At 44.8% G+C, this 25,167-nt stretch overlaps 2 protein-coding genes across 2 annotated transcripts in view; one reads left to right on the top strand and one right to left on the bottom strand.

Annotated features, from left to right (window-relative positions):
• Positions 1 to 25,167, top strand: part of LOC132870316 (centrosomal protein of 55 kDa-like) — an 85,150-nt gene that overhangs the window by 44,586 nt on the left and 15,397 nt on the right. The window lies entirely within an intron of this gene.
• The window catches only part of sdha (succinate dehydrogenase complex, subunit A, flavoprotein (Fp)), a 47,384-nt gene that overhangs the window by 18,517 nt on the left and 3,700 nt on the right, over positions 1 to 25,167 (bottom strand). The window contains exons 4-9 of the mRNA XM_060904821.1: positions 18,211 to 18,354; positions 15,818 to 15,982; positions 15,546 to 15,694; positions 13,765 to 13,889; positions 4,621 to 4,789; positions 4,353 to 4,548 (exon numbers count right to left, since the gene is read on the bottom strand). Of these exons, the coding sequence (XP_060760804.1) occupies positions 4,353 to 4,548; positions 4,621 to 4,789; positions 13,765 to 13,889; positions 15,546 to 15,694; positions 15,818 to 15,982; positions 18,211 to 18,354 (948 nt within the window). The remainder of the gene's footprint in view (positions 1 to 4,352; positions 4,549 to 4,620; positions 4,790 to 13,764; positions 13,890 to 15,545; positions 15,695 to 15,817; positions 15,983 to 18,210; positions 18,355 to 25,167) is intronic.

Below are 25,167 nucleotides of genomic sequence, written 5' to 3'. Positions count from 1 at the left end.
CTATACCACATACTTAACTCTTATTTTTTTTCCAAGTGTTTTTCAAGGGTTTGCTTAAACTGTTTTTGGAGTTTTTATTTTTATTTAGGGGTGTTTGGTGAAATAATTTCCCTTAAATTTAAAATAACAGGAAAATAAGAAACAATCAAAGAGTAAATGTTTCAAAGCTGTTTATTAATTCTTCGTACTGCACAAACTAGCCCCATCCTTTTGGCTACCAGCGGAGCCAGCTGGTAGATCAGACTTTTGCCATAGCCGGTCGGCAAAACAGCGAAAACGTCCTTCTTGAAAAGGAATGAGCAGAGAGCCTCTTCCTGCTCATGTTTCAACGAAAACTCCAAGTCTAATTCTTCTAAAACTGATTCCAAAGCGGAGTCAAACGCGCGCTGTTCTCTAGCCGTAGCCATCTTTCCTGTTGTGCTTTCTCCAGCGTTGCGCAGCTTTGTAGTCACTCCTGCAAAAGCCCGCTCAAAAAATCCAAACAAAAACCTTGCATTGTGATTGGCGGGCACGATTTGATGCCCGGGGTGTTTTGTTTATATGGTGCGAGGCTAGACCCACTCGTAGGCAAAAATATTTTTGGCCGCTAGGCGGGTGGGTCTGGTTTACTAGGCTAACTCATTAGGTCAATTGGCAATAGGTCATTAACATGACTGGGTATAAAAAGAGCATCTTGGAGTGGCAGCGGCTCTCAGAAGTAAAGATGGGAAGAGGATCACCAATCCCCCTAATTCTGCGCCGACAAATAGTGGAGCAATATCAGAAAGGAGTTCGACAGTGTGAAATTGCAAAGAGTTTGAACATATCATCATCTACAGTGCATATCATCATCAAAAGATTCAGAGAATTTGGAAGAATCTGTGCGTAAGGGTCAAGGCCGGAAAACCATACTGGGTGCCCGTGATGTTCGGGCCCTTAGACGGCACTGCATCACATACAGGCATGCTTCTGTATTGGAAATCACAAAATGGGCTCAGGAATATTTCCAGAGAACATTATCTGTGAACACAATTCACCGTGCCATCCGCCGTTGCCAACTAAAACTCTATAGTTCAAAGAAGCCGTATCTAAACGTGATCCAGAAGCGCAGACGTCTTCTCTGGGCCAAGGCTCATTTAAAATGGACTGTGGCAAAGTGGAAAACTGTTCTGTGGTCAGACGAATCAAAATTTGAAGTTCTTTATGGAGATCAGGGACGCCGTGTCATTCGGACTAAAGAGGAGAAGGACGACCCAAGTTGTTATCAGCGCTCAGTTCAGAAGCCTGCATCTCTGATGGTATGGGGTTGCATTAGTGCGTGGGGCATGGGCAGCTTACACATCTGGAAAGACACCATCAATGCTGAAAGGTATATCCAGGTTCTAGAGCAACATATGCTCCCATCCAGACGACGTCTCTTTCAGGGAAGACCTTGCATTTTCCAACATGACGATGCCAAACCACATACTGCATAAATTACAGCATCATGGCTGCGTAGAAGAAGGGTCCGGGTACTGAACTGGCCAGCCTGCAGTCCAGATCTTTCACCCATAGAAAACATTTGGCGCATCATAAAACGGAAGATACAACAAAAAAAGACCTAAGACAGTTGAGCAACTAGAATCCTACATTAGACCAGAATGGGTTCACATTCCTATCCCTAAACTTGAGCAACTTGTCTCCTCAGTCCCCAGACGTTTACAGACTGTTGTAAAGAGAAAAGGGGATGTCTCACAGTGGTAAACATGGCCTTGTCCCAACTTTTTTGAGATGTGTTTTTACGATTAAAGTGACTTCTATAGGTAGCAGTCTGAGTGAATGACTTTGACATCTGTAACTCCACAACAGAAAGTGTATCGGACTCATCACTACTTCCGCTATACTAAAAAACAGAGCTGACTGCAACTCCGACCCTTCGTTTTGAGCTAATTTATCGCCATGCCGCGTAGATGTGTTGCTGGCCGGTACAGCAACATGACAGAAGCTGGATTTACGTTGCATTCATGGCCCAAGAACTTTCAAACTACAAAGATTTGGATGCGTTTTGCCAGAAGTTCATGGGCACATTGGGCGCCAGTTGCACCAGTCATCCTGGAGTGAGCCGAGGGTTGTTGCTAAAACCTGGGACAGAACAGGACATATTGCTCGGACAGTGACCTCGGGTTGTTGCTAAAACCGGTTCCATCCCGCGTTTTAGTAATTGCCTGAGCCCAGCAGTAATGGCAGAATGCACAGTATGAAGAAAAGTGAATGAGTGGAGCAGCCGTCTTATTTCTAAACTGGATATTGCTGCCATCTCGCCCTTTATGTGGAAGAAGTGAATGAACGGAGAACTGAATGAGCAACTGAAAGTCAGACTGTTTCAAAAACAAATTGGCCACAAGATCGGCCTTCAAGAAGCGAGAACACAGACAGGTAAGCTCTGACTCTCATTTGGATTTAAAAAAAAAAAAAAAAAGTTGTTTACCTGAATTTAGATTAATACATGTAACTTGTATTGTGTGTTTAAGTTACCAGTATAAGCTTTAATTTGCTTTAGAATGTGATCGTCTCAGTTCATCCAATTATTTAATTAGCCTTTTACGTTTTAGCAGTGAAAATGCATGCATGTACATATGTTGCATAAGTTATGCAACCAATCCTGTTTTAATAAGAGTCAACCCACAATCAATGAAGTCAAATCAGTCTTAGTTGAGCAAGTTGGTAACAGTATTTCTTACTTTCACCATAAATTTTTATTTACATGACTTTGGTCCATAGCTGTAAAAGGCCTCGGCCTTAAAACCGGTTCCTGCTGTGACGTTACGCACTCAGGCATGGGTAGCTCAGCGGGGCAGCTCAAATGCCAACTTTAAGGTCGATTTTAACTCTCAAAAATATCTCATCTCATCATCTCTATTCCAGATGTATAATTCCAGATGTATAAATTTAGGACTCGTAATTTTTAATACAGTGAATATAAAGTGTACACACATCATTAAAATTTATTTATCTCCTCTCATTATCTCTAGCCGCTTTATCCTTGTACAGGGTCGCAGGCAAGCTGGAGCCTATCCCAGCTGACTACGGGCGAAAGGTGGGGTACACCCTGGACAAGTCGCCAGGTCATCACAGGGCTGACACATAGACACAGACAACCATTCACACTCACACCTACGGTCAATTTAAAGTCACCAGTTAACCTAACCTGCATGTCTTTGGACTGTGGGGGAAACCGGAGCACCTGGAGGAAACCCACGCGGACACAGGGAGAACATGCAAACTCCGCACAGAAAGGCCCTCGCCGGCCACGGGGCTCGAACCCGGACCTTCTTGCTGTGAGGCGACAGCGCTAACCACTACACCACTGTGCCGCCCCTCTCAAAAAAATATATATTTTTTATTCCCTTTTATGTAGCATACAAGAGTCAAGGATGGAGATACTATCCACTCAAATTTATTTAAAAATAAAGGCTCTGCGTATCTCCTTTAAGGTGTGACCTGCACTAGGGCGGAGCTAATTTTTCAAGTTATTAAATATGACCATCTTACCACCTAATTTGAAATGTATATTCTAGTAAAATATTAACAAAAATGAAGAAATCTAACTGGTAGCTCAATCAGCATGAAGTCTGGCAGCCAAGCCACAAAGTCCACCACAATTAAGTACTGCTGTCATTCGTGGCTTGAGTGAGTGACAGTTCTGTGGGCAGAAACAAACACCTTATTGAGAAGGGAGGTCAGAGGAAAGTGGCTAGATTGGTTCGAACTGCCAGGAAGGATACAGATCTTGTTTAATTACTCTTTACAACCGTGGTGAGCAGAAAAGCATTTCAGCATCCAACAGCAGAAGACCACATTGGGTTCCACTCCTGCCAGCCAAGAACAGGACTCTTAGAATCAAGAACAAGTTCCTATTAAAGTGGTCTGTGAGTATATATAGTGTAAGCTAAGGAAATTAAACAATGTAGTCTTTATCAGCATTACTGAATTGAATAGTATAGATAAACTATTTGCTGCCCAATAATGTACAGTTTAATGCACATAAGGTGCATAAAGTGTCATACAAAGCACTGACTTTTTTTGCTCAAAGTTTCATGAGATAATGTTTACTGACAAAGCAGAAAAAAAAAAAAAAAAAAAAAAAAAGAGTGATAAACTGGACCATAAATTGCCACACAGCTAGAATAAACTAGGATTCAGAACAGCACATGGTGGTTAATATCCAGGCAGTGTTTTCTGTTGTAACCTGCTCCACTACAACCTAATAAACTGAAATAGCTCCACGTTGCAAATGAAATGAAATAAACTGAAGCCACAGCTAGATGTACTGACTGATCAAGTTGTTTTAAAGTCACACAATCATCTCAAAATAACATGAGGAATCCACGAACCTGTCCCTTGTAGTTGGTGGGAATGCCTCCCATATTGTAGTGGACTGTGGGTAAGACTGGGATAGGTTCCTTTGTGACGTCCACTCCAGCAAATATCATGGCAGTTTCAGAGATTCCTGGCAGCCGTGAAGCCAGCTGCTGAGGTGGGAGGTGGTGGAGCTGGAGGTAAACATGGTCCTTCTCTGGTCCTACACCTCTGAGCAAGGATAATACAGTGTCATTTCATTTGACATGCACTCATCATCCACTTTATTAGGAAGAACCATACCTTCCCTCACGGATTTCGATGGTCATGGAGCGTGAAACCACATCCCTGGAGGCCAGGTCTTTAGCATTTGGAGCATAGCGTTCCATAAACCTCTCTCCTTCACTGTTAATCAGGATTCCACCCTCACCACGACAACCCTCTGTGATCAGACAACCAGCTCCATAGATGCCTGGGGGGGGGGGGACATGCTGCTGTAACTCATTGTGTAGCCACGCACATACACTGCTTTCTCTGTTCTCTAACAGGTTACTACAAACCCCAAAGCGTTATTTTCTCAAGCTAGGATTTCAGAAAGTTGCAAATGGATAAGAGTATACATTTATTTGTAATCATGGATATACATATCCTTATAAACCTCACATGGATCTTAGCTGTGCTTCTGTATGAGCTACTGGCAGGAGAAAGACAGAACAGCACACTGTAGGTGAATTTACACTTCCTGCATATTTTTTTTGTGACATTAACTACTTAATAGCCATGTAACGATTCACCCAATGTACTATCTATCCATCTATACATTTTTTTGGGGGTGGGGGTTACCAAAAAAACCCCTACAACATTTATTTTCCTTTTCTTTATTCACTGAAATATTTGTTAAATCAAAACAAAAACCTTGTTTCTTTTAAAAAACCACACACCTTTGGAAAGGTCAGAGTAAAAATTTACCTTAACTAAAATATTCCCTTTATTACAACTGAATTTAATAGTGTCCTTTTCTTAAACTTTTCTGAACATTTATTCTGTCTCCATTTGCTTCTTTTCTTTATCTTTCAGCAGTCTGTAAAAAGAGCTCTGACTTCTTGTTCAGTCTATTTGTAGTCAATCACACAACAGCTCTTTCACATGCGTGTGTTTTCATGGCATTAGAACGGTTTTACTTCCACCGATGGTGAAGTCACATGCATTCCCACTGTTGTATGTTATTGTGCCCTCTGTAGTATACACATCACAGTTACAGCTAAGAAAAACAGGTCATGCAGCCTGATAATCGTGATTCATTTCGATTTGAATAGTCATAAATCATGATTAAATCACCACGATATATTGTTACATGCATAGTGTGTAATGCTTAAGTGCAATGAGCCTAGTTCAAGAGCTAGGACCTAAGTGAAAAACACAAAATAAATTAAAAGAATAGAATGAGGTATTTACGTGACATGTCCGGTGTAAACTGGCTTTTAGTATTAAGTCACGGATGTCACTAAACATTTTATTCCTCTGCAGTTTAAACAGCAGCCACGAAAAGCACACACAGGCTACTAAACTCGCTCCTTAGAACATCTGCAAATTGGTTTTAAAATGTACTGTCTTAAGTCATTCAAATTCTGTAAAGTTGCTTTGGGACAATGTCTATTGCTAAAAGTGCTATACGAACAAACTTAACTTGAAGCTATATTAGTTAGCTTGGATGGTCGGTCAATACAACCATTTTGTTTTTCAATGTTTTCATTACATTGAAATTCCTTGTCAGAAAAATCACACTGGATAAAAGCGGTCATTCTCAACCACCTAGTTTTGGAGACGCTTTCTTATCTAGCCTGCATTTGCTGCTCATAAAAGCCTTGGTCACAACTGGCCGTACGTGCTCCTACGGCCGGTCTACGTGCAAAAAATGCAAGAAACGCACAGAGGGCGCACGTGTGACGTGCTGATTTTTGAGCCGTAGACTGGCCGCAGAGGTTCTTTGTCATGTCAAACAAACTCTACGGGCGCTTACGTTTTTTTCAGGTTGCAAGACAAACTTATGGCCAACGTGCATCTTTCTCCATGAACAAAAAACCCGCAGCGATTTGGGAAACGCCAAAAATCGCACAGCCAAAAAAATCGTACGTCCGGTTGTGACCTAGGCTAAACTCCACACACTGAGTTTTATGTTAATGTTTTATCAGATGACCTGCATTGCAAGAGGCTGCTGCAGTTCCTCCTCCTTATATTGTCACAAAGAGCACAGTTTGCAGCCTGCTTTGGTCTGACTGCCATTATTAATCATGAAATACATCCAGATCGCTGTCATTTGATGTCCTCTCTTCATTAACAAAACAATGTTCACTTTCCCTATATCACTTAGTATCACCTTGTATAGGCTGTCTGTATCAGGGAATCTTTAATGAAGGAGAAGAAACGAGCATGGCATCAGGCCAACATGTTGCTAGTACCAGTCCTTACAGTCGGTTATTGAATTAAATTAGAAATAAAATGGAAGCCGAAAAATATTTGCAACTTCATATTAGAACACAGACAAGCCATTAAGATATACTCACTAATTTATACCATTAACATTCACATAGAAACCACGAGTTGGCCTAGTGGTTAGGATGTCCGCCTCTCGACCAGGAAATCCTGAGTTCTACTCGCGGTCAAGTCATACCAAAGACCATCATAAAAATGGTACCTACTGCCATCTGGCAAGGCACACTGCAATACAGATGCGAGTGGGGAGTCAAACTCTCGTGGTTACCAGAGGACCAACCCCCCCACCCCCCACTGTAACCCTAGCTAGCTTAGAGGCTGAGGGCTACAGAAACTGAGATCAGCGCCGCCTAATGTGCCATATGGTGCGGGAAAGACTTCAGGGATACGCAGAACCATGGCCTCACTTTTTGCTTAGAAATGCCTTGAGACCTCAAGAATGGCATAGGAATTGCAAGAGGCTTAAGCGTTAACAATAAATCTAATATAGCAATTTTTACGATTAAAGTGATTCATACAGGTAGCGGTCTGAGTGAATGACCTTGACATCTATGATGTCACAAAAGGAAGTCTATCGGTCTCATCGCCATTTCCGCTATACTAAAACACCAAGCTAACTGCAACTTCAATTCTCCATTTTGAGCCAATTTATCGCTATGCCACGTAGAGTGTTGCTGGCGGGTGCAGCAACATGACAGAAGGTGGATTTATGTTGCATTCATGGCCCAAGAATGTTCAAACTGCAAAGATTTGGACGCATTTTGTGAGAAATTCACGGATTGGGCGCCAATGAAGTGGTCTCTCCTCTGCTCTGCACATTTTACCGAGGACTCGTACGAAACCTCTGATCTGTTGAGGAGCGTTGTCTATAAGCCTGTATTGAAAGAGGGTGCAGTACCAACAATTAAAGGAAAAGAAAACTACAAGAAAAGGAAAGTAAATTCAGTAGCAACAGTTCTCCCGGAGTGTGAGCCGAGCAGTAACGGCGGAGTACTCAGTATGGAGAAAATGGAGAATGAGTGGACCAGTCGTCAGATTTCTCTGCTAGATAGGCCTTTTCCCAAATCTCCAATAAATCCGAACAAAGAGGCCACTGCAACCACTCTCACCTGCTGAGTCTGGCTTTGGTCACAGCCCCTGTGATGTCACCCACCCAGGGTTGGCTGGCTCAGCGGGGCAGCTCGAATGCCAACTTTCCGGTCGATTTTAACTCTCAAATAAATAAATAAATAAATAAATAAATAAATTTTTATTCCCAATTACGCAGCATACAAGAGTCAAGGATGGAGATACTATCCACTCAGAAATGTATTTAAAAATAAGGGTTCTGCATATTCTCCTTTAGACTTTAGTTCATATACAAAGAGATGCTACAGACCTGAATTTTTTTGTCAACTTAAATTATGTTGTAGCGCGGATCAAGTGTGGGTGGAGCACAGAGGACGGCAAGACAACGTTTGGAGGCAGAGAAGGCTATTTATTTTTCCAACTTTTCAGTCGAAGCAGTGTAAACACACACACACCCATACACACACACTCTGCATCCAATCCCGGGTTGCGCTCCCTCTGCTCTCTCTCAGCCTCCTTAAATAGGGAGCGGTTTACTGGGAAAACACACACAAAACATGTTAATTACCATCAGGTGTAGCGATTCTGCCACTCACCTTCCCTGGCTCCACCCTCCTGTCACAGACCGGCGCTTGACCACGCCCCCGCTGCCACATACCCCCACCGCCCGACTCAGGCCGGGCGCCCGTCTGGCCCACAGCCGACTCCCTCCCCTTGACAGGAGAGGAAGTCCGCCACGACCATCTGCGCCCCCGGCCTGTGGACCACCTTGAAGTTGAAGGGTTGGAGTGCCAGATACCAACGGGTGATCCGCGCGTTGGCATCCTTCATGCGGTGGAGCCACTGGAGGGGCGCGTGGTCCGAACAGAGGGTGAAAGGGCGCCCCAGCAGGTAGTAACGGAGGGCGAGGACCACCCACTTGATCGCCAGGCACTCTCTCAATTGTGCTGTAGCGCCCCTCACGCACTGACAGCTTCCGGCTGATGTATAGGACCGGGCGGTCCTCCCCCTCCACCTGCTGGGACAAAACAGCCCCCAGCCCTCTGTCCGACGCATCCGTCTGTAACAAAAAAGGGAGAGAGAAGTCAGGGGAGTGTAAAAGTGGCCCCCCACACAGTGCAGCCTTTACCTCAGAGAAAGCCCGCTGGCACTGCTCCGTCCACTGGACCGGATCTGGCGCCACCTTTTTAGTGAGGTCAGTCAGCGGGCTGGTGACGTCCAAATAATTAGGTATAAACCTACGATAGTAGCCAGCCAGCCCCAGGAACTGTCTTGGGCTTGGGCCTCGGGCAGGCCGCAATCGCTGCTGTCTTATTAATTTGGGGACGCACCTGCCCGTTGCCCAAGTGGAAGCCCAGATACCGTACTTCCGCCCGCCCAATCGCACACTTCTTCGGGTTGGCAGTGAGTCCCGCCCGCCTCAGCGACCTAAGGACGGCCCTCAGGTGTTGCAGGTGCCACTGCCAGTCATTACTATAAATGATAATGTCGTCTAGGTAAGCGGCCGCATAGGTGGCGTGGGGCCGGAGGACCCGGTCCATCAGCCGCTGAAACGTAGCGGGCACCCCAAACAGCCCAAACGGAAGTGTGACGAACTGGTGTAAGCCGAACGGTGTGGAAAAGGCCGTTTTCTCCCGGGATAATGGAGTCAAGGGGATCTGCCAATATCCCTTCGTCAAATCCAGTGTCGAGTAAAAGCGAGCCGTGCCTAGTCGATCGAGCAGCTCATCAATACGAGGCATTGGGTACGCGTCGAATTTAGACACCGCGTTGACTTTTCTATAGTCCACACAGAACCGGACCGAGCCGTCGGCCTTGGGAACCAAGACCACCGGGCTGCTCCAGTCACTGTCGGACTCCTCGACGATGCCCATTTCGAGCATGGCCTGAAGTTCTTCCCGAACCACCTTTTTTTTGTGTTCGGGTAATCTATAAGGAGGGCTATGCACTACCACCCCCGGGGGCGTCTCTATGTGGTGTTCTATGAGGTTAGTGCGACCGGGCAGGGGCGAGAACACATCCGAAAACTCGGCCTGCAACTGGGCGACCTCCGTGAGTTGGGTCGGGGAGAGGTGGTCTCCACAGGGGACCAGAGAGGTACGTGATGCCAATGTCCCTTTTTGGACCTCCGGCCCCAGCTCCGCCTTCTCCGGAACTACCGACACCAACGCCACAGGGAACTCCTCGTTCCAGAGTTTCAGCAGATTGAGGTGGTAGATCTGTAGTGCCCCCTCCCTGTCCGTTCACCTAACCTCATAGTCGACGTCCCCGACTCGCCGTGTGACCTCAAAGGGTCCTTGCCACTTGGCGATTAATTTGGAGCTCAACGTGGGCAACAGGACGAGTACCTTATCTCCCAGAGTGAACTCTCTAAGGCGTGTGCCCTTGTTGTACAGGCGGGCTTGCCGTTCCTGGGCCTGCCGCAAATTCTCCCGAGTTAGGTGGGTGAGCGTGTGGAGTTTTGCATGCAGATCCATAACGTACTGAATTTCGTTTTGCTCTGTGAAGGGCCCTCCTCCCAATTTTCCCGCAGTACATCTAAGATGTCGCGCGGCTTACGCCCATATAATAATTCGAACGGGGAGAACCCCGTGGAGGCTTGGGGGACCTCTCGCACTGCAAACAACAAGGGTTCGAGCCACTTATCCCAGTTACGTGCGTCCTCACTTACGAATTTTTTGATAATGTTCTTGAGGGTGCGATTGAACCGTTCAACTAAACCGTCCGTCTGTGGGTGATAAACGCTGGTGCGGATCGGCTTAATACCCAGTAGCCCATACAGTTCGCTCAGTGTTCGTGACATAAACGAGGTGCCTTGGTCAGTCAGAATCTCTTTCGGGATTCCAACCCGGGAGATGACGTGGAAGAGGGCCTCTGCAATACTGCGTGCTGAGATATTGCGAAGAGGCACCGCTTCCGGATATCGCGTTGCATAGTCCACCAGAACCAATATAAAGCGGTACCCTCGTGTTGACCGATCTAATGGCCCGACGAGATCCATCCCAATTCTTTCGAACGGGGTCTCGATTAATGGTAGGGTGCGCAAGGGCGCTTTTGGGATGGCCGCTGGATTTACTAACTGGCATTCGCGGCACGCCGTACACCACTTACGGACATCGCCGCGAATCCCCGGCCAATAGAATCGGGCCATTATCCGGGCGAGTGTCTTATCCTGCCCGAGGTGTCCAGCCATGGGATTAAAGTGAGCCGCCTGGAATACCAATTCCCGGCGGCTCTTTGGAATTAACAACTGGGTGACTCACTCTTTCGTTTGAGTGTCCTGCGTCACTTGGTATAACCTATCCTTCAAAATGGAAAAATAGGGGAAGGACGGGGTGGCGTTCGGCTGGAGCGTTTGACCATCGATTACTCTCACTTGGTCAAACGCGTGTCGCAGAGTCTCGTCTCGCGATTGTTCCAGTGGGAAATCCGCGAGGGATTCCCCAATAGAAAGAGGAGGGGCCGGCGGCTCCTCACTCTGTCGCGGAGATGACGTAGACGGCTCTGCGACCGCAGCTCCAGCCAAAGCGACACCGGGACCTTCCCCTGTCAACCGGCAGGACCCACTCTTTACTAGGCGTGCCATTAAACCCCAAAATCCCGGCCAATCAGTCCCCAAGATCAAAGAGTGGGTAAGGCGAGGATTAACCGCCGCCTTCACTATCGATTTTTCCCCTCTGAAATATATGTGGACCGACACCAACAGGTAGCTGTAAACATCCCCGTGCACACACAACACCTTCACCCCTTGTGCTCCCCCCAATGCCTCGTCTTGAACCAGGCTTTGGCGGATCGAGGTCTGATTGCAACCCGAATCCACCAACGCCTGATATGTAGCCCCTTGTATACTTACCGGTATGCGATACGCTCCGGCCCGATCGAGGGCAGCTTCTGGCGCATCGGGGATCCGCACCACCGCCCCCACCTCCATCGCTGCGCACTGTTGCTGCAGGTGGCCCGGTTCCCCGCAGCACCAGCAAACCGGCCCGGGCCTTCCCTCTGCAGCTGTGTTCTGGGGTTCACTCACCTGGGGGGGGGGGGGACAGACACAGAAGGGAGAAACGGGAGGGCACCACGGGTGCGGCGGGCCGGCTGGGGTGGAGCCGGCCCCCGCCTCCGTGGTGGGGGAATGGGGCGAGGATGGGACACGGGAGGAGGGGGGGGAGAAAGAGAGAGAGGAGAGAGAAGACGATGTCGCCAGTTGTCCTGCCGCCGGAACAGCCGCCAAATGATCCTCCGCCAGTCCTACGGCCTGATCCAGCGACGCCGGGCGGTGGCACTGGACCCACTCTGCGGTTCCGGCTGGTAAGCGGGCGATGAATTGTTCCAGCGCCACCTGGTCAATGATTCCCTCAGCGTCGCGATCTTCGGCCCTCAGCCACCGCCAGCAGGCGTCCCGGAGCTGCTGGCCGAACGCGAACGGGCTGCCGACTTCCTCCATCCGCAGCGCGCGGAAGCGCTGGCGCTGCTGCTCGGGCGTGTGCCCCACGCGCTGGAGGACGGCCCGGCGAAGGTCGGCGTAGGCCAGCCGGCGGTCGGCGGGGAGCTGTAGTGCGGCCAGCTGCGCCTCTCCCGTCAGGAGGGGGAGGAGGCGCACCGCGCGCTGCTCCATCGGCCACCCCGAGGCTTCGGCGACCTGCTCGAACAAGGTGATGAAAGCCTCGGGGTCGTCCTGCGGGCCCATCTTGGTCAAGGTGAGGGGAGATGGTCCGCGGCCGGGGCGCTGGTGGACCCCGCCGACGCGAGGAGATGCCGGAACGCCTCTCGATCTTCCTGCTGGGCCAGCACCAGGGCTTCGAAGCGGCGCTCCTGCTCCTTTCAGAGCGTGACGAGTGCCTGGTGCTGGCTCTGCTGAGCCGTGGCGAGGGCGTGGACCAAGTCCGTGAACGGGGAGGATTCCATGGGGCTGCAAAGCTGGTGCTCCACCTTCCCGGGTTTTGGCACCACTGTAGCGCGGATCAAGTGTGGGTGGAGCACAGAGGACGGCAAGACAACGTTTGGAGGCAGAGAAGGCTTATTTATTTTTCCAACTTTTCAGTCGAAGCAGCGTAAACACACACACACCCATACACACACACTCTGCATCCAATCCCGGGTTGCGCTCCCTCTGCTCTCTCTCAGCCTCCTTAAATAGGGAGCGGTTTACTGGGAGAAAACACACAAAACACAGGTTAATTACCGTCAGGTGTAGCGATTCTGCCACTCACCTTCCCTGGCTCCACCCTCCTGTCACAGACCGGCGCTTGACCACGCCCCCGCTGCCACGTATGTATTTTACACGGTCGCACGAAGACATGAAGTTTATCTTCAAGTGGTGAATGCATATATCACGAGTGACCAAAACAAACAAGTGATACGTTTTTCAACAGGAGCAGATAAACTTTGCATCTTCGTGCCACTGTGTAATATGCTTTATTATATAGACACACAAAAATAATTTAAAAAGCAGCCCCACACAAGTTAATCAAAAGAAGTTTCATTCTGAACTGGTTCGCCATTTTGGCAACGCCCATCTAGTCAGCAGGAAAACACTGGGAGTGCAGTCATCAGAGTGAAATATCTGAAAATGTGTCACTCAGATCTGCAATGCATTCAATATGAAAAATACAAGTTTTTCAACACGAGAAGATAAACTTCATATCTTCAAGCCAACGTGCGATGTTCTTTTTATTATATAGACACATTCACAAACAAAAACTACCCAAATTTATCAAAACAATTCATCGATTTCTTCGTGAGTGATATACAGAGATTTATGTCATGGTTTTGGTTCTCCATGTCCCAGATGTAGCTCATATGAAAAAATTAATGGTATATTTGCTAGTAAAACACTTGTGTCCATAAAAGTATTTAAATAAACATTACACGCATACACATGATTCTGACCTGTGGGGTGAAACTGAACAAACTCCAGATCCTGGCATGGCAGGCCGGCACGGGTTACCATGGCATTACCATCTCCAGTACTAGTGTGGGCTGATGTGCAGCTGAAATAGGTGCGTCCATAACCGCTGTGGAGACATGCATTTTCAATGGATACAACACTACATGGATGAAAAAACAGGTAGAACTTTATACCAGTGATATAGACCGGGATACCTCCACTACCAATCAGTCTGACCCTTTGACCATGACCCTGTTTGGATCAATTAAAGTTCATCTACAATGGATACACAGACAACCGAAACATAGAAAGCCTTCACAACCACCAGAGAGAGAGAGAGAGATATCCAGGTAACCACTCAGTGTATTTTCAAACAAAGCAGTCTTTGAGTGGAGGGAAAAACCAACTCCAGCCCAAGAAAACCAAAATTAACATCACTACAAGGATGTAGCCACAGGTCTGCTAGTCTGTCTGAGCCACTGAGCTCTACGTAAAAATCTGGAGAGCTCATAGTCAGAGTGAAGCCATCCGGCTTCCATCTTACCACGCACGTTGCAGAGCGGAATGGTTATTTAGGGTACTGGAAGCTACACAAAACTGCATGAGTTATTTATGTAGTTGGTGAGAAAAATTACAAGACAAATACCTGCATGTGCAGCAGTGAACTGTACAAATTGTCAAATCAAAGGTTGTGAAATCACATTTCACCTGCGAGTATTGATAGCATGTGATCATTTTGTGTGCGTGTGCAGTGCCATTTGTGTGGACCCCCATAGCATTTTATGATGGTTTGCAAGAGCAAGAGAGAGTGTGTGTGTGTGTGTGTGTGTGTGTGGGGGGGGGGGGGGGGGGGGGGGTCATCAGGAGATACTTTTCTTGGGGCAAATTTGATTGGATACAACAGTTTAAACACATAAGCCAAATACACATGATGTGAGTGGTAAGATGGTGGCCCGATGACTTGACTCATCTCTACAGCAAGGGAATAGGCCATGAGCTCTCCAGATTTTTACATAGAGCTCAGTAGTCTGAGCAGATAGCGATGAGAACATGACCCAGCAGTGAGAATGAGGGGTGAATGGATCCCACTCCCATCACTGTACTGAATGTTTGAGGAATGCAGCCAAGATGCTCAGCAGTATAAGGGAAAACCTTCGCAATATCACCACTGCTGGTTGTTTAGATATGATAGGTGTGGAACACTCTGAGCAGATAGTGCTGTGGCAAGATGATTGGTGGAGGAGTTAACTGAAGAGGCAGAAACCGTTTTCCGATAAAATGCGGGGTTTTTGAAAATTGTCTTTATTTTTAAATGTGAAAATATATACAGTGCAATAGCAAAGTGTAAGAAAAATGGCAAAACAAAAAGTTGCCAGGCTATGCTGCTAAAGGACCCTGCACAAACGTCCTACCACCTTATAAACAGTACCTTCTTGTTCAGTCAGAACACACAGACTGGGGCCTAACACAGCCTTAGCCCCTCCCACTGCCTTACAACATTCACAAAAGTAACCAATTAATTTAACGTCAACAAAATCCTCACAAAATAACAAATCAAAGAAAATATAAAATAATCAAACGAGCAAGATCATTCCCATTCATCCAAAATATTTCTGTACAATTAGGATTCCCACTCTGGCAATAACTTTGAAAAAAAAAAAAAACCTTCCAAAATGGACCATTCCCTCGGTTTCCCACCAAACACCCCTATTTACAGTGAATGGTATGAGAAAGAAAGAGGAACAGTCAAAAAGTGATTAACTATAAATGTACTTTTTCTTACCCTGTAGCAATTACTGTGTTTTTGGCCCTGAAGCGGTGAATAGAACCATCTTCCATGCACAAGGCTATAACTCCTACACATTTCCTTTCTTCCATCAACAGGTCCAGGGCGAAATACTCCACAAAATAGCTTGTGTCATACCTCAGAGACTGTCACACAACAGCAAGAATACAGAGTTAAACCAAAGCACTGACAACACAATGTTCAGAATATAAACTTGACTTCCCACAGAAATGCAGGTTTAAATGATTTCAGTAGGAACGGTGACACACCCGTCCATAGAGCGTATGCAAAAGAGAGTGACCCGTCCTGTCTGCCACGCAGCAACACCTGTGAGCCTGGCCTCCTTTTCCGTACTTCAAACTCTGGCCTCCAAACGCACGCTGGTAGATTCTTCCATCCTCCGTACGGCTGAAGGGCATACCAAAGTTCTCCAACTTGAATGATGCGCACACATACACACACAAACAAATATGAATGAATGAATGAATGAGAGACAGAGAGAGAGAGAGAGAGAGAGAGAGAGAGAGAGAGAGAGAGAGAGAGACACAAGGAATGAATTTGTGCACAAAAAGGACCATATATTATTATAAATATGCAATAATGGTTATAACAGTAACAACAAGATTATTACACACAATCTTTTCTGCATCAGAGATTCCAAGTGTCACTTTTGTAATAAAAAGGGTTTCTGCTGAACTTCCAAAAAAGCTAAAAACATACCTCTAAATTCAGAATGAACCACGAGACTCTAAAGCATGTTCAGTCACATCAACCTAAGACCTGTTTTCCACTCATATGTAAGAGGGAAGTTAAAACTCCATACAAACCCACTGAAATCACAAACCACATTTTTTAAAAATCATAATCTACAAAGATGTCATGACTGTGTAACCTGTAGCTACATAGCAAAGGATTGGCATGGATACTTATTTTACACCAACATGGGAAAACAAACGATTTCAGTTTTAGCTAAATGTTTAGCTAAATTTTAATTACAGCTAGCACATCTCTATAGACACAACAAATAGAGCAACCACGAGTACAGTAGTAGTGTGAGCTTGGACACATGCGTTAATGTGCAAATCAGATTATAAGACTGTATAGCAATGCGAACTACACAGACAGACATGTAGAACACGCTAGTGAAGTGACGAGCAACAGGTGAGTAACTGGGATTTGGTCACAAAGCTTTCAGAGGAGAAGGCTCGGCACTGTACTAAAACACAAGCATCCTAATAACTGATACAGATGCTTTTGCCTGTGTTTTGCTAATTCTGTTTTTGAAAACCTTTAAAAACGTTCTATTCTAAAATAAAATGCATCTTTATCCATCTTCACTCATGCTGCCAATGGAATCGGTAAGGTCTGATATGTCTCTTTAGAAAACTTAGTTGTAGGACATCTACATAAATACATCAAATTGATTTAAAATATTTTTTAAATAATTTTATCTATTTTGCCATCATTTTTAATCATATAAAACAAAGAACTTGACACCATCACTGTAGGCAGGGACACCACTACCTCCTCCAGTCCTTCTTGTTCCCAGTTTTTATGCCCTTAAAATCCACTTCAGATATGAAGCGTGCTCTGAGAGCACAATATCCCCCGCTGGCAACTATGCCATAATGCGACTGAATTGAACAAAACTGCAATATGTGCATTACCAACATATAACAAAGAATCCTGTCAAGTTTCGTGAAATTCCTCCAAAAATTGTGAGAGGAGTTGATTTCAGAAGAGTACCTTTCCTGGGATGAACGGACGGACGGACATCCCCACGACAGTCCCCCTTTCAGGCCTTTTGGCCAACGGGGGATAAAAATTGTGAGGGAAGTTGATTTCAGAAAGCAAGCACACCTTGATGAAATTGCCAAAGTACAAGCTGGTTAATAATCAAGGGCATAACTGGTAAAATTTGCCCAAATTAAACAAAATTTCAATACGTGTATAACTGTCATATAACAAAGCCTTTTCCAAGTTTGGTGAAATTCGTCCAAGAATTGTGAGAGGAGTTGATTTCAGAAGAACGTACACCTTCATGAAATTGTCAAAGTACAAGTTATTTAATCAAGGGTCAAAAACTCTGGTAAAATTCACAAATGAAATTAAATCGCAATATGCGTATGACCGTCATAAGGCCAAGCTTTGAGAAATTAGTCCAAAAATTGTGAGAGGAGTTGATTTCAGAAGTCAAGCACACCTTCATGAAATTGTGAAAGTACAAGGTTGTTAACCAAAGGCCACAACTCTGGTAAAATGCGACCGAATTGAACAAAAATATGCATACAACCAACATATAACAAAGCCTTTTGCCAAGTTTTGTGAAATTCCTCCAAAAGTTGAGAGGAGTTGATTTCAGAAGGAGAAGAAAAAAAAAGCCACATGAAGTTGTCACATTATAAATTTTGTTAATCAAGGGCTGTAACACTGGTAAAATGTGACCGAATTGAACGAAATTACAATATGCGTACTACTGACATATAACAAAGAAACTTCAAAACTTTAATCCATGTCTTCAGTGAGCAAATACATCATTCCTCCTCCTGTTTCTCATCTCTTGAAAGAAATGAGGAGTTATGAGGAAAGTGTTTACAATGAGGCAAATAGATACAATGAGGCATTACAATTAAAGAAACAAGGAGGATTGGTTCTCTCTCACCTCAACCACAGCAGCAGGAGCCTGTTCAGTCATATAGTGAATGGCATCCTGGTCTCCCAACCAATCAGATCCTTTTACTGTGTCATAAAAGTGCCAGTGCCAATCATCCTCCTCCATATTACCAAGTGCTGCATTGATCCCACCCTACAGAAAATGTCTTATTTCAATGAATGAATAAAAAGGCATTTATGTATATAAAATCTGGATGACTAAAATTTATATTTATATAAAAAAAAGGAGATCCAAGTCTGATCGTAAAACCACTGAACTAAAATCTTGGGACCTGCACTAACAATTCCCACCACAGTTCTAACTGGTATACAGCACGTCATCAGCTCTGTGCTCTGACTGAACAGCATTTGAACACATCTGCAAAGACACGGTCTTGGTTCTCTGGTCTTCATGCTGATTTATCATTACTAATAACAAATGTAGTCTTCACAGGGTTCAAATCAAGAGCAGACATTCAGAGCTATTAACTGCTGAAACATACGATCTAACAGCACACAGCTGAGCAACAAGAAACACCAGTCACATTTTTTTTTTCTTCCCCACAATTTTTCACCCTACTGGAAAATGAAATATTGGATATGGCCAATTCCCACCCACCAGACAGGTCTCCCCGATCACACAACAGCTACCAACCAAAGAGGGTGAAGATAATCATGAGCATGCATGCATTTTATATATGCGCATGATTATCTTCAAATATCATATTATATATATATATATATATAAAAAGATACACACGACCCTGATTCCAAAAAAGTTGGGACAAAGTACAAATTGTAAATAAAAATGGAATGCAATGATGTGGAAGTTTCAAAATTCCATATTTTATTCAGAATAGAACATAGATAACATATCAAATGTTTAAACTGAGAAAATGCATCATTTAAAGAGAAAAATTAGGTGATTTTAAATTTCATGACAACAACACATCTCAAAAAAGTTGGGACAAGGCCATGTTTACCACTGTGAGACATCCCCTTTTCTCTTTACAAGTCTATAAACGTCTGGGGACTGAGGAGACAAGTTGCTCAAGTTTAGGGATAGGAATGTTAACCCATTCTTGTCTAATGTAGGATTCTAGTTGCTCAACTGTCTTGGGTCTGTTTTGTCATATCGTCCGTTTTATGATGTGCCAAATGTTTTCTATGGGTGAAAGATCTGGACTGCAGGCTGGCCAGTTCAGTGCCCAGACCCTTCTTCTACGCAGCCATGATGCTATAATTGATGCAGTATGTGGTTTGGCATTGTCATGTTGGAAAATGCAAGGTCTTCCCTGAAAGACACGTCATCTGGATGGGAGCATATGTTGCTCTAGAACCTGGACATACCTTTCAGCATTGATGGTGTCTTTCCAGATGTGTAAGCTGCCCATGCCACACCCACTAATGCAACCCCATACCATCAGAGATGCAGGCTTCTGAACTGAGCACTGATAACTTGGGTCGTCCTTCTCCTCTTTAGTGCGAATGACACGGCGTCCCTGATTTCCATAAAGAACTTCAAATTTTGATTCGTCTGACCACAGAACAGTTTTCCACTTTGCCACAGTCCATTTTAAATGAGCCTTGGCCCAGAGAAGACGTCTGTGCTTCTGGATCACGTTTAGATACGGCTTCTTCTTTGAACTATAGAGTTTTAGCTGGCAACGGCGGATGGCACAGTGAATTGTGTTCACAGATAATGTTCTCTGGAAATATTCCTGAGCCCATTTTGTGATTTCCAATTCAGAAGCATGCCTGTATGTGATGCAGTGCCGTCTAAGGGTCCGAAGATCATGGGCACCCAGTATGGTTTTCCGGCCTTGACCCTTACACACAGAGATTCTTCCAGATTCTCTGAATCTTTTGATGATATTATGCACTGTAGATGATGATATGTTCAAACTCTTTGCAATTTCACACTGTCGAACTCCTTTCTGATATTGCTCCACTATTTGCCGGTGCTGAATTTGGGGGATTGGTGATCCCCATCCCATCTTTACTTCTGAGAGCCGCTGCCACTCCAAGATGCTCTTTTTATACCCAGTCATGTTAATGACCTATTGCCAATTGACCTAATGAGTTGCAATTTGGTCCTCCAGCTGTTCCTTTTTTGTACCTTTAACTTTTCCAGCCTCTTATTGCCCCTGTCCCAACTTTTTTGAGATGTGGTGTTGTCATGAAATTTCAAATGAGCCAATATTTGGCATGAAATTTCAAAATGTCTCACTTTCGACATTTGATATGTTGTCTATGTTCTATTGTGAATACAATATCAGTTTTTGAGATTTGTAAATTATTGCTTTCCGTTTTTATTTACAATTTGTACTTTGTCCCAACTTTTTTTGGAATCGGGATTGTGCACACACACCATCTCTAGCTGCTTTATCCTGTTCTACAGGGTCGCAGGCAAGCTGGAGCCTATCCCAGCTGACTACGGGCGAAAGGCGGGGTACACCCTGGACAAGTTGCCAGGTCATCACAGGGCTGACACATAGACACAGACGACCATTCACACTTGCGGTCAATTTCGAGTCACCAGTTAACCTAACCTGCATGCCTTTGGACTGTGGGGGAAAAAGGCGCACCGGAAGGAAACCCACGCAGACACGGGGAGAACATGCAAACTCCGCACAGAAAGGCCCTCGTCAGCCACAGGGCTCGAACCCAGACCTTCTTGCTGTGAGGCGACAGCGCTAACCACTACACCACCGTGCCGCCCCGTGTGTGCGTCTCATATTTTACACACACACAAAAGTTTGGGCACCCTTGCTGAAAATGTCTGTTACTGTGAATAGTTAAGTGAGCAGAAGATGAACTGATCACCAAAAGGCATAAAGGTAAAGACAAGACATTTCTTTTCAGCATTTTCTGCAAGATTTGTGTATTATTTTTGTTTTGTACAATTGGAGAGTGAAAAAAGAAAAGGAACATCAGGCGAAAGTTTGGGCACCCCAATACATTTGAGTTCTCAAGTAACTTTTACCAAGGTTCCAAACCTTAATTAGCTTACTGAGCTAATTAAGCAACTTATTGAATGCTTGTTCAAATTCTTCCTTCGGAAAGGTTAGATGATGCAGATTTCAAAGCTGTACAAATTCTGACTCCTCAAACTTGTCACTAAAATCAACAGCTATGGGCTCCTCTAAGCAACTCCCTAGCATTTTGAAAAATAAAATAATTGATGCTCACAAAGCAGGAGAAGGCCGTTTCCTCATATTGCAATGTTATTAAGAAATGGCAGTTCACAGAAACAGTGGAGATCAAAGTGAGGTTTGGAAGATGAAGAAAACTTTCTGAAAGAACTGCTCATTGGATTGCTAGAAAGGTAAATAAAAACCCCTGTTTGACTGCAAAAGACCTTCAGAAAGATTTAGCAGACACTGGAGTGGTGGTGCACTGTTCTACTATGCAGTGACACCTGAACAAATATACCTTCTTGAGATAGTCATCAGAAGAAAACCTTTCCTGTGTCCTAGCCACAAAATTCAGTGTCTGAAGTTTGCAAATGAACATCTAAGCAAGCCTGATGCATTTTGGAAACAAGTCCTGTGGAATGATGAAATCAAAATAGAACTTTTTGGCCACAATGTGCAAAAGGTATGTTTGGAGAAAAAAGGGTGCCAAATTCCAGGAAAAGAACACCTCTCCAACTCTGAAGCATGGGGGTGGCTCGATCATGCTTTAGGGTTGTGTTGCAGCCAGTGGCACAGGGCACATTTCATTGATCGAGGGAAGCATGGATTCAAATAAATACTAGCAAACATCACACCATCTGTAAAAAAGTTGAAGTTAAAAAGAGGATGGGTCCTACAATAAGACGATGATCCAAAACACACCTCAAAATCTACAATGGAATACCTCAAGAGGCACAAGCTGAAGGTTTTGCCCTGGCCCTCACAGTCCCCTGACCTAAACATCATTGAAAATCTGTGGATAGATCTCAAAAGAGCAGTGCATGCAAGACAGCTCAAGAAACTTGTAGAACTGGAAGCCTTTTGCAAGAACGAATGCACTAAAATCCCCCAGGTAAGAACTGAAAGATTATTAGCTGGCTAATACTTGCCGGGGGGGGGTTTTACTAAGTACTGACCACATCAGGTGCCCAAACTTTTGCTTCAGGTCCTTTTCATTTTTTGGTATTTTACACCTGTAAATGATGGAAATAAAAATGTAATCTTGCGGAAAATATTAAAGAAACGTGTCATCTTTACCTTTATGCCTTTTGGTGATCAGTTCATCTTCTGCTCACTTAACTATTCACGGTAACCAACATTTTCAGTAAGGGTGCCCAAACTTTTGCATGCCACTGCATGCGTGCATGTGTGTGTATTTTATAACACACACACACACACACACGTGTATGCATGCATAAAATAAAAATTACATACAATGCTCGAAAAACAACATGTCCGATCGTCCGAGACGACTGAAGTCTGTGCAAGGACGAGTAAAACTTTAATGGTAATCGTCCGACAAAACTTAGTACTGGCAACCTAAGCAGCACAGGCGCTAAGAGAGCAGGAAACCAGTCTAAAGTAGCTAGTCTCGTTTTACGGGAACCACACGCACATTATATATTTCTTTGGAGTGGAAGTCAGCTCACGACCGAGTAAGACCATTTCTCGTCCTCAAACTTTTGGAGCATTTTAAAGATTATTTTCTTGTCGCTGATACCGCCGATGGCTTTTGAGACCTGCAAGAGTCTTGCAGTTCTTTCCACATTGCTGACATGTCAATCTTCCTGCAGCAGCTTGCCTTTTCGGATGTTGACTTTGATGATGGCGCTTGAGTCCGCTGGCTGATTGACACTTTATGGCAGATCGTGCATGTATGATCATCGGGGATGTCATATTGATAATTGACCTCCCAATGACTCCGTTTGTGGGTGAGAAGACCTGCTTTTGAGAAGCAGATGCGGCCACATTGATCACACGTAAGAGCCTCGCTCTGGGAGAGGGCTGACATCTCATATATCTGCCTGCACGTTTTTGTTGTGCATTCTCTACTCTATTGTTCTCGAAATCTTTGACACCAGTAGCAATCAGATTTCTCCACACCTGCTGATCTGATGCAAAGTCTTCCCAGGTGTCTACATCGATATGTGTCTTTTTGAGCGTGTCTTTGAGATTGTCTTTAAAGCGCTTGCGGGGCTTGCACTGCGGTCGTTTTTCTTGTGCTAACTCACCAAACATAACCTGCTTAGGCATGTGAGTGTCTTCTTGGCGAACAAGTTGACCAGACCATCCAAGTTGATGTTTCATAACCATGGACTCAATACTTCTTGTGCTCGCCAACTGCAGCACTCTTGTATCAAGCATGAGATCGCCAGGAGATCTTTTGAATATTACGCAGACAATGCTGATGAAAACGCTCGAGATGCTGTATATGCCTGCGGTAAGTCTCACAGCTGTACAGCATGGTTAATAACACACATGCATGATACACATCGACTTTTGTTGCTGCTTTGATGTCTGATTGTGACCAGAGCCTTGATTCCAGTTTACCAAATTCATCGCATGCCTTCGAGAGTCTATAAGAGATCTCTTCAAGTGTGTTGGATCTAGATAATGTGCTACCGAGGTACACAAACGTGTCTACGACTTCTAGTCATTTACCCTTGACATATACCGATGGGGGGGTGAGTCCAAGAAATTCCTGCGCGTGAGTTTGTTTTGAGTGGATAAAGTGTTGCACAACACTAAACCCACTTCTTTGTACAATCAGTTTGACACCAGTGGCACAACGAAGGTTCAGACGACCAGCAACCAACTGAACCTCAGGTTTAATCTATGAGTTTCCCTCTCTTAGAAGAATGTTCTGACCAGAACTAGGGGTCCATCACTCCCAGTCGGCCTGCCTACACCATTGCCGGAACTGCTGCCAGGTTGACCAGACAGAACCTTCCGGGGGGGGGGTTAAGTGACTCAGGCCATATCCCAGGCCAAGGGTGTGCTTACACTTGCCCAAAGTGTCCACCCAGACTAGCGGATGGAAGGAGGCGCCTTGCATCTCCATTCTAGACCGGCTCCAAGCAAGGTCTATCCAGTCCATCCATCTATCTACCTTTTTTTTTTTATTACACACACACATTATATAAACAGCAAAACGACATCAGGAACGGCACCAAGTTTGGACTAACAAAAAGCCGGTTTCTGATAGCAAATTTTTGATCCCTCACAGGCATCTTTGGGCACTGTATTTAAACATACGAACAGCAGTACACAGAGCGAATGAGAAAAAGACAGAAAATGAGGGGAATATATACAGGAAAGCAACGAGTGTCAAAACATGAGTGAAGTGGCACGACTGACATTAATTAAGTGAGTAATTAAGCTCCGTGTACTGCTGTTCGTACGTTTAAATACAGCGCCTGAAGAAGATCCCCGTGAGGGATCGAAAATTTGCTGTCAGAAACCGGCTTTTTGTTAGTCAGTCAGTCATTCATTCATTCACACACACACACACACATTAGAGGTAAAGAATATTATTCGATGATATCGTTTATTATTAACTCCAATCGTGATATAAAAGTTCCAAGTTTGAGACCTGCCTGCTTCAACCGCGCTCCTGGCACACGATGTCCTTGACCCTCGTCACCCTTAGCCAATTGATACAATTCCGGTCATTACGTGGACCCCTCTGAGCAGAGCTTTTCCAGTACACTCAAACACGCATACTTCAACGAATTATAACCAAAAACAAGGAAATTTGAATGATTTCCTCAAAACATGTTTTGTACTTTTATATATGTCATGTTGATGAATAAAACTTTTTAATGCATTTCCTGTGAAACAAGATGAGCTACTTTAGACTGGTTTCCTGCTCTCTTAGCGCCTGTGTTGCTTAGGTTACCACTAACTTTTGGTCCTCCGATTACCATTCAGGTTTTACTCGTCCTTGCACAGACTTTAGTCGTCTCGGATGATTGGACATGAGTTTTTTCAAGCATTAAATAAATAAATAA

This window comes from Neoarius graeffei, chromosome 22 (assembly GCF_027579695.1).
Source record: "Neoarius graeffei isolate fNeoGra1 chromosome 22, fNeoGra1.pri, whole genome shotgun sequence".
Lineage (NCBI taxonomy): Eukaryota > Metazoa > Chordata > Actinopteri > Siluriformes > Ariidae > Neoarius > Neoarius graeffei.
Note: the sequence above shows the minus strand (reverse complement) of the source record. Positions and strands in the feature narration are given on the sequence as shown.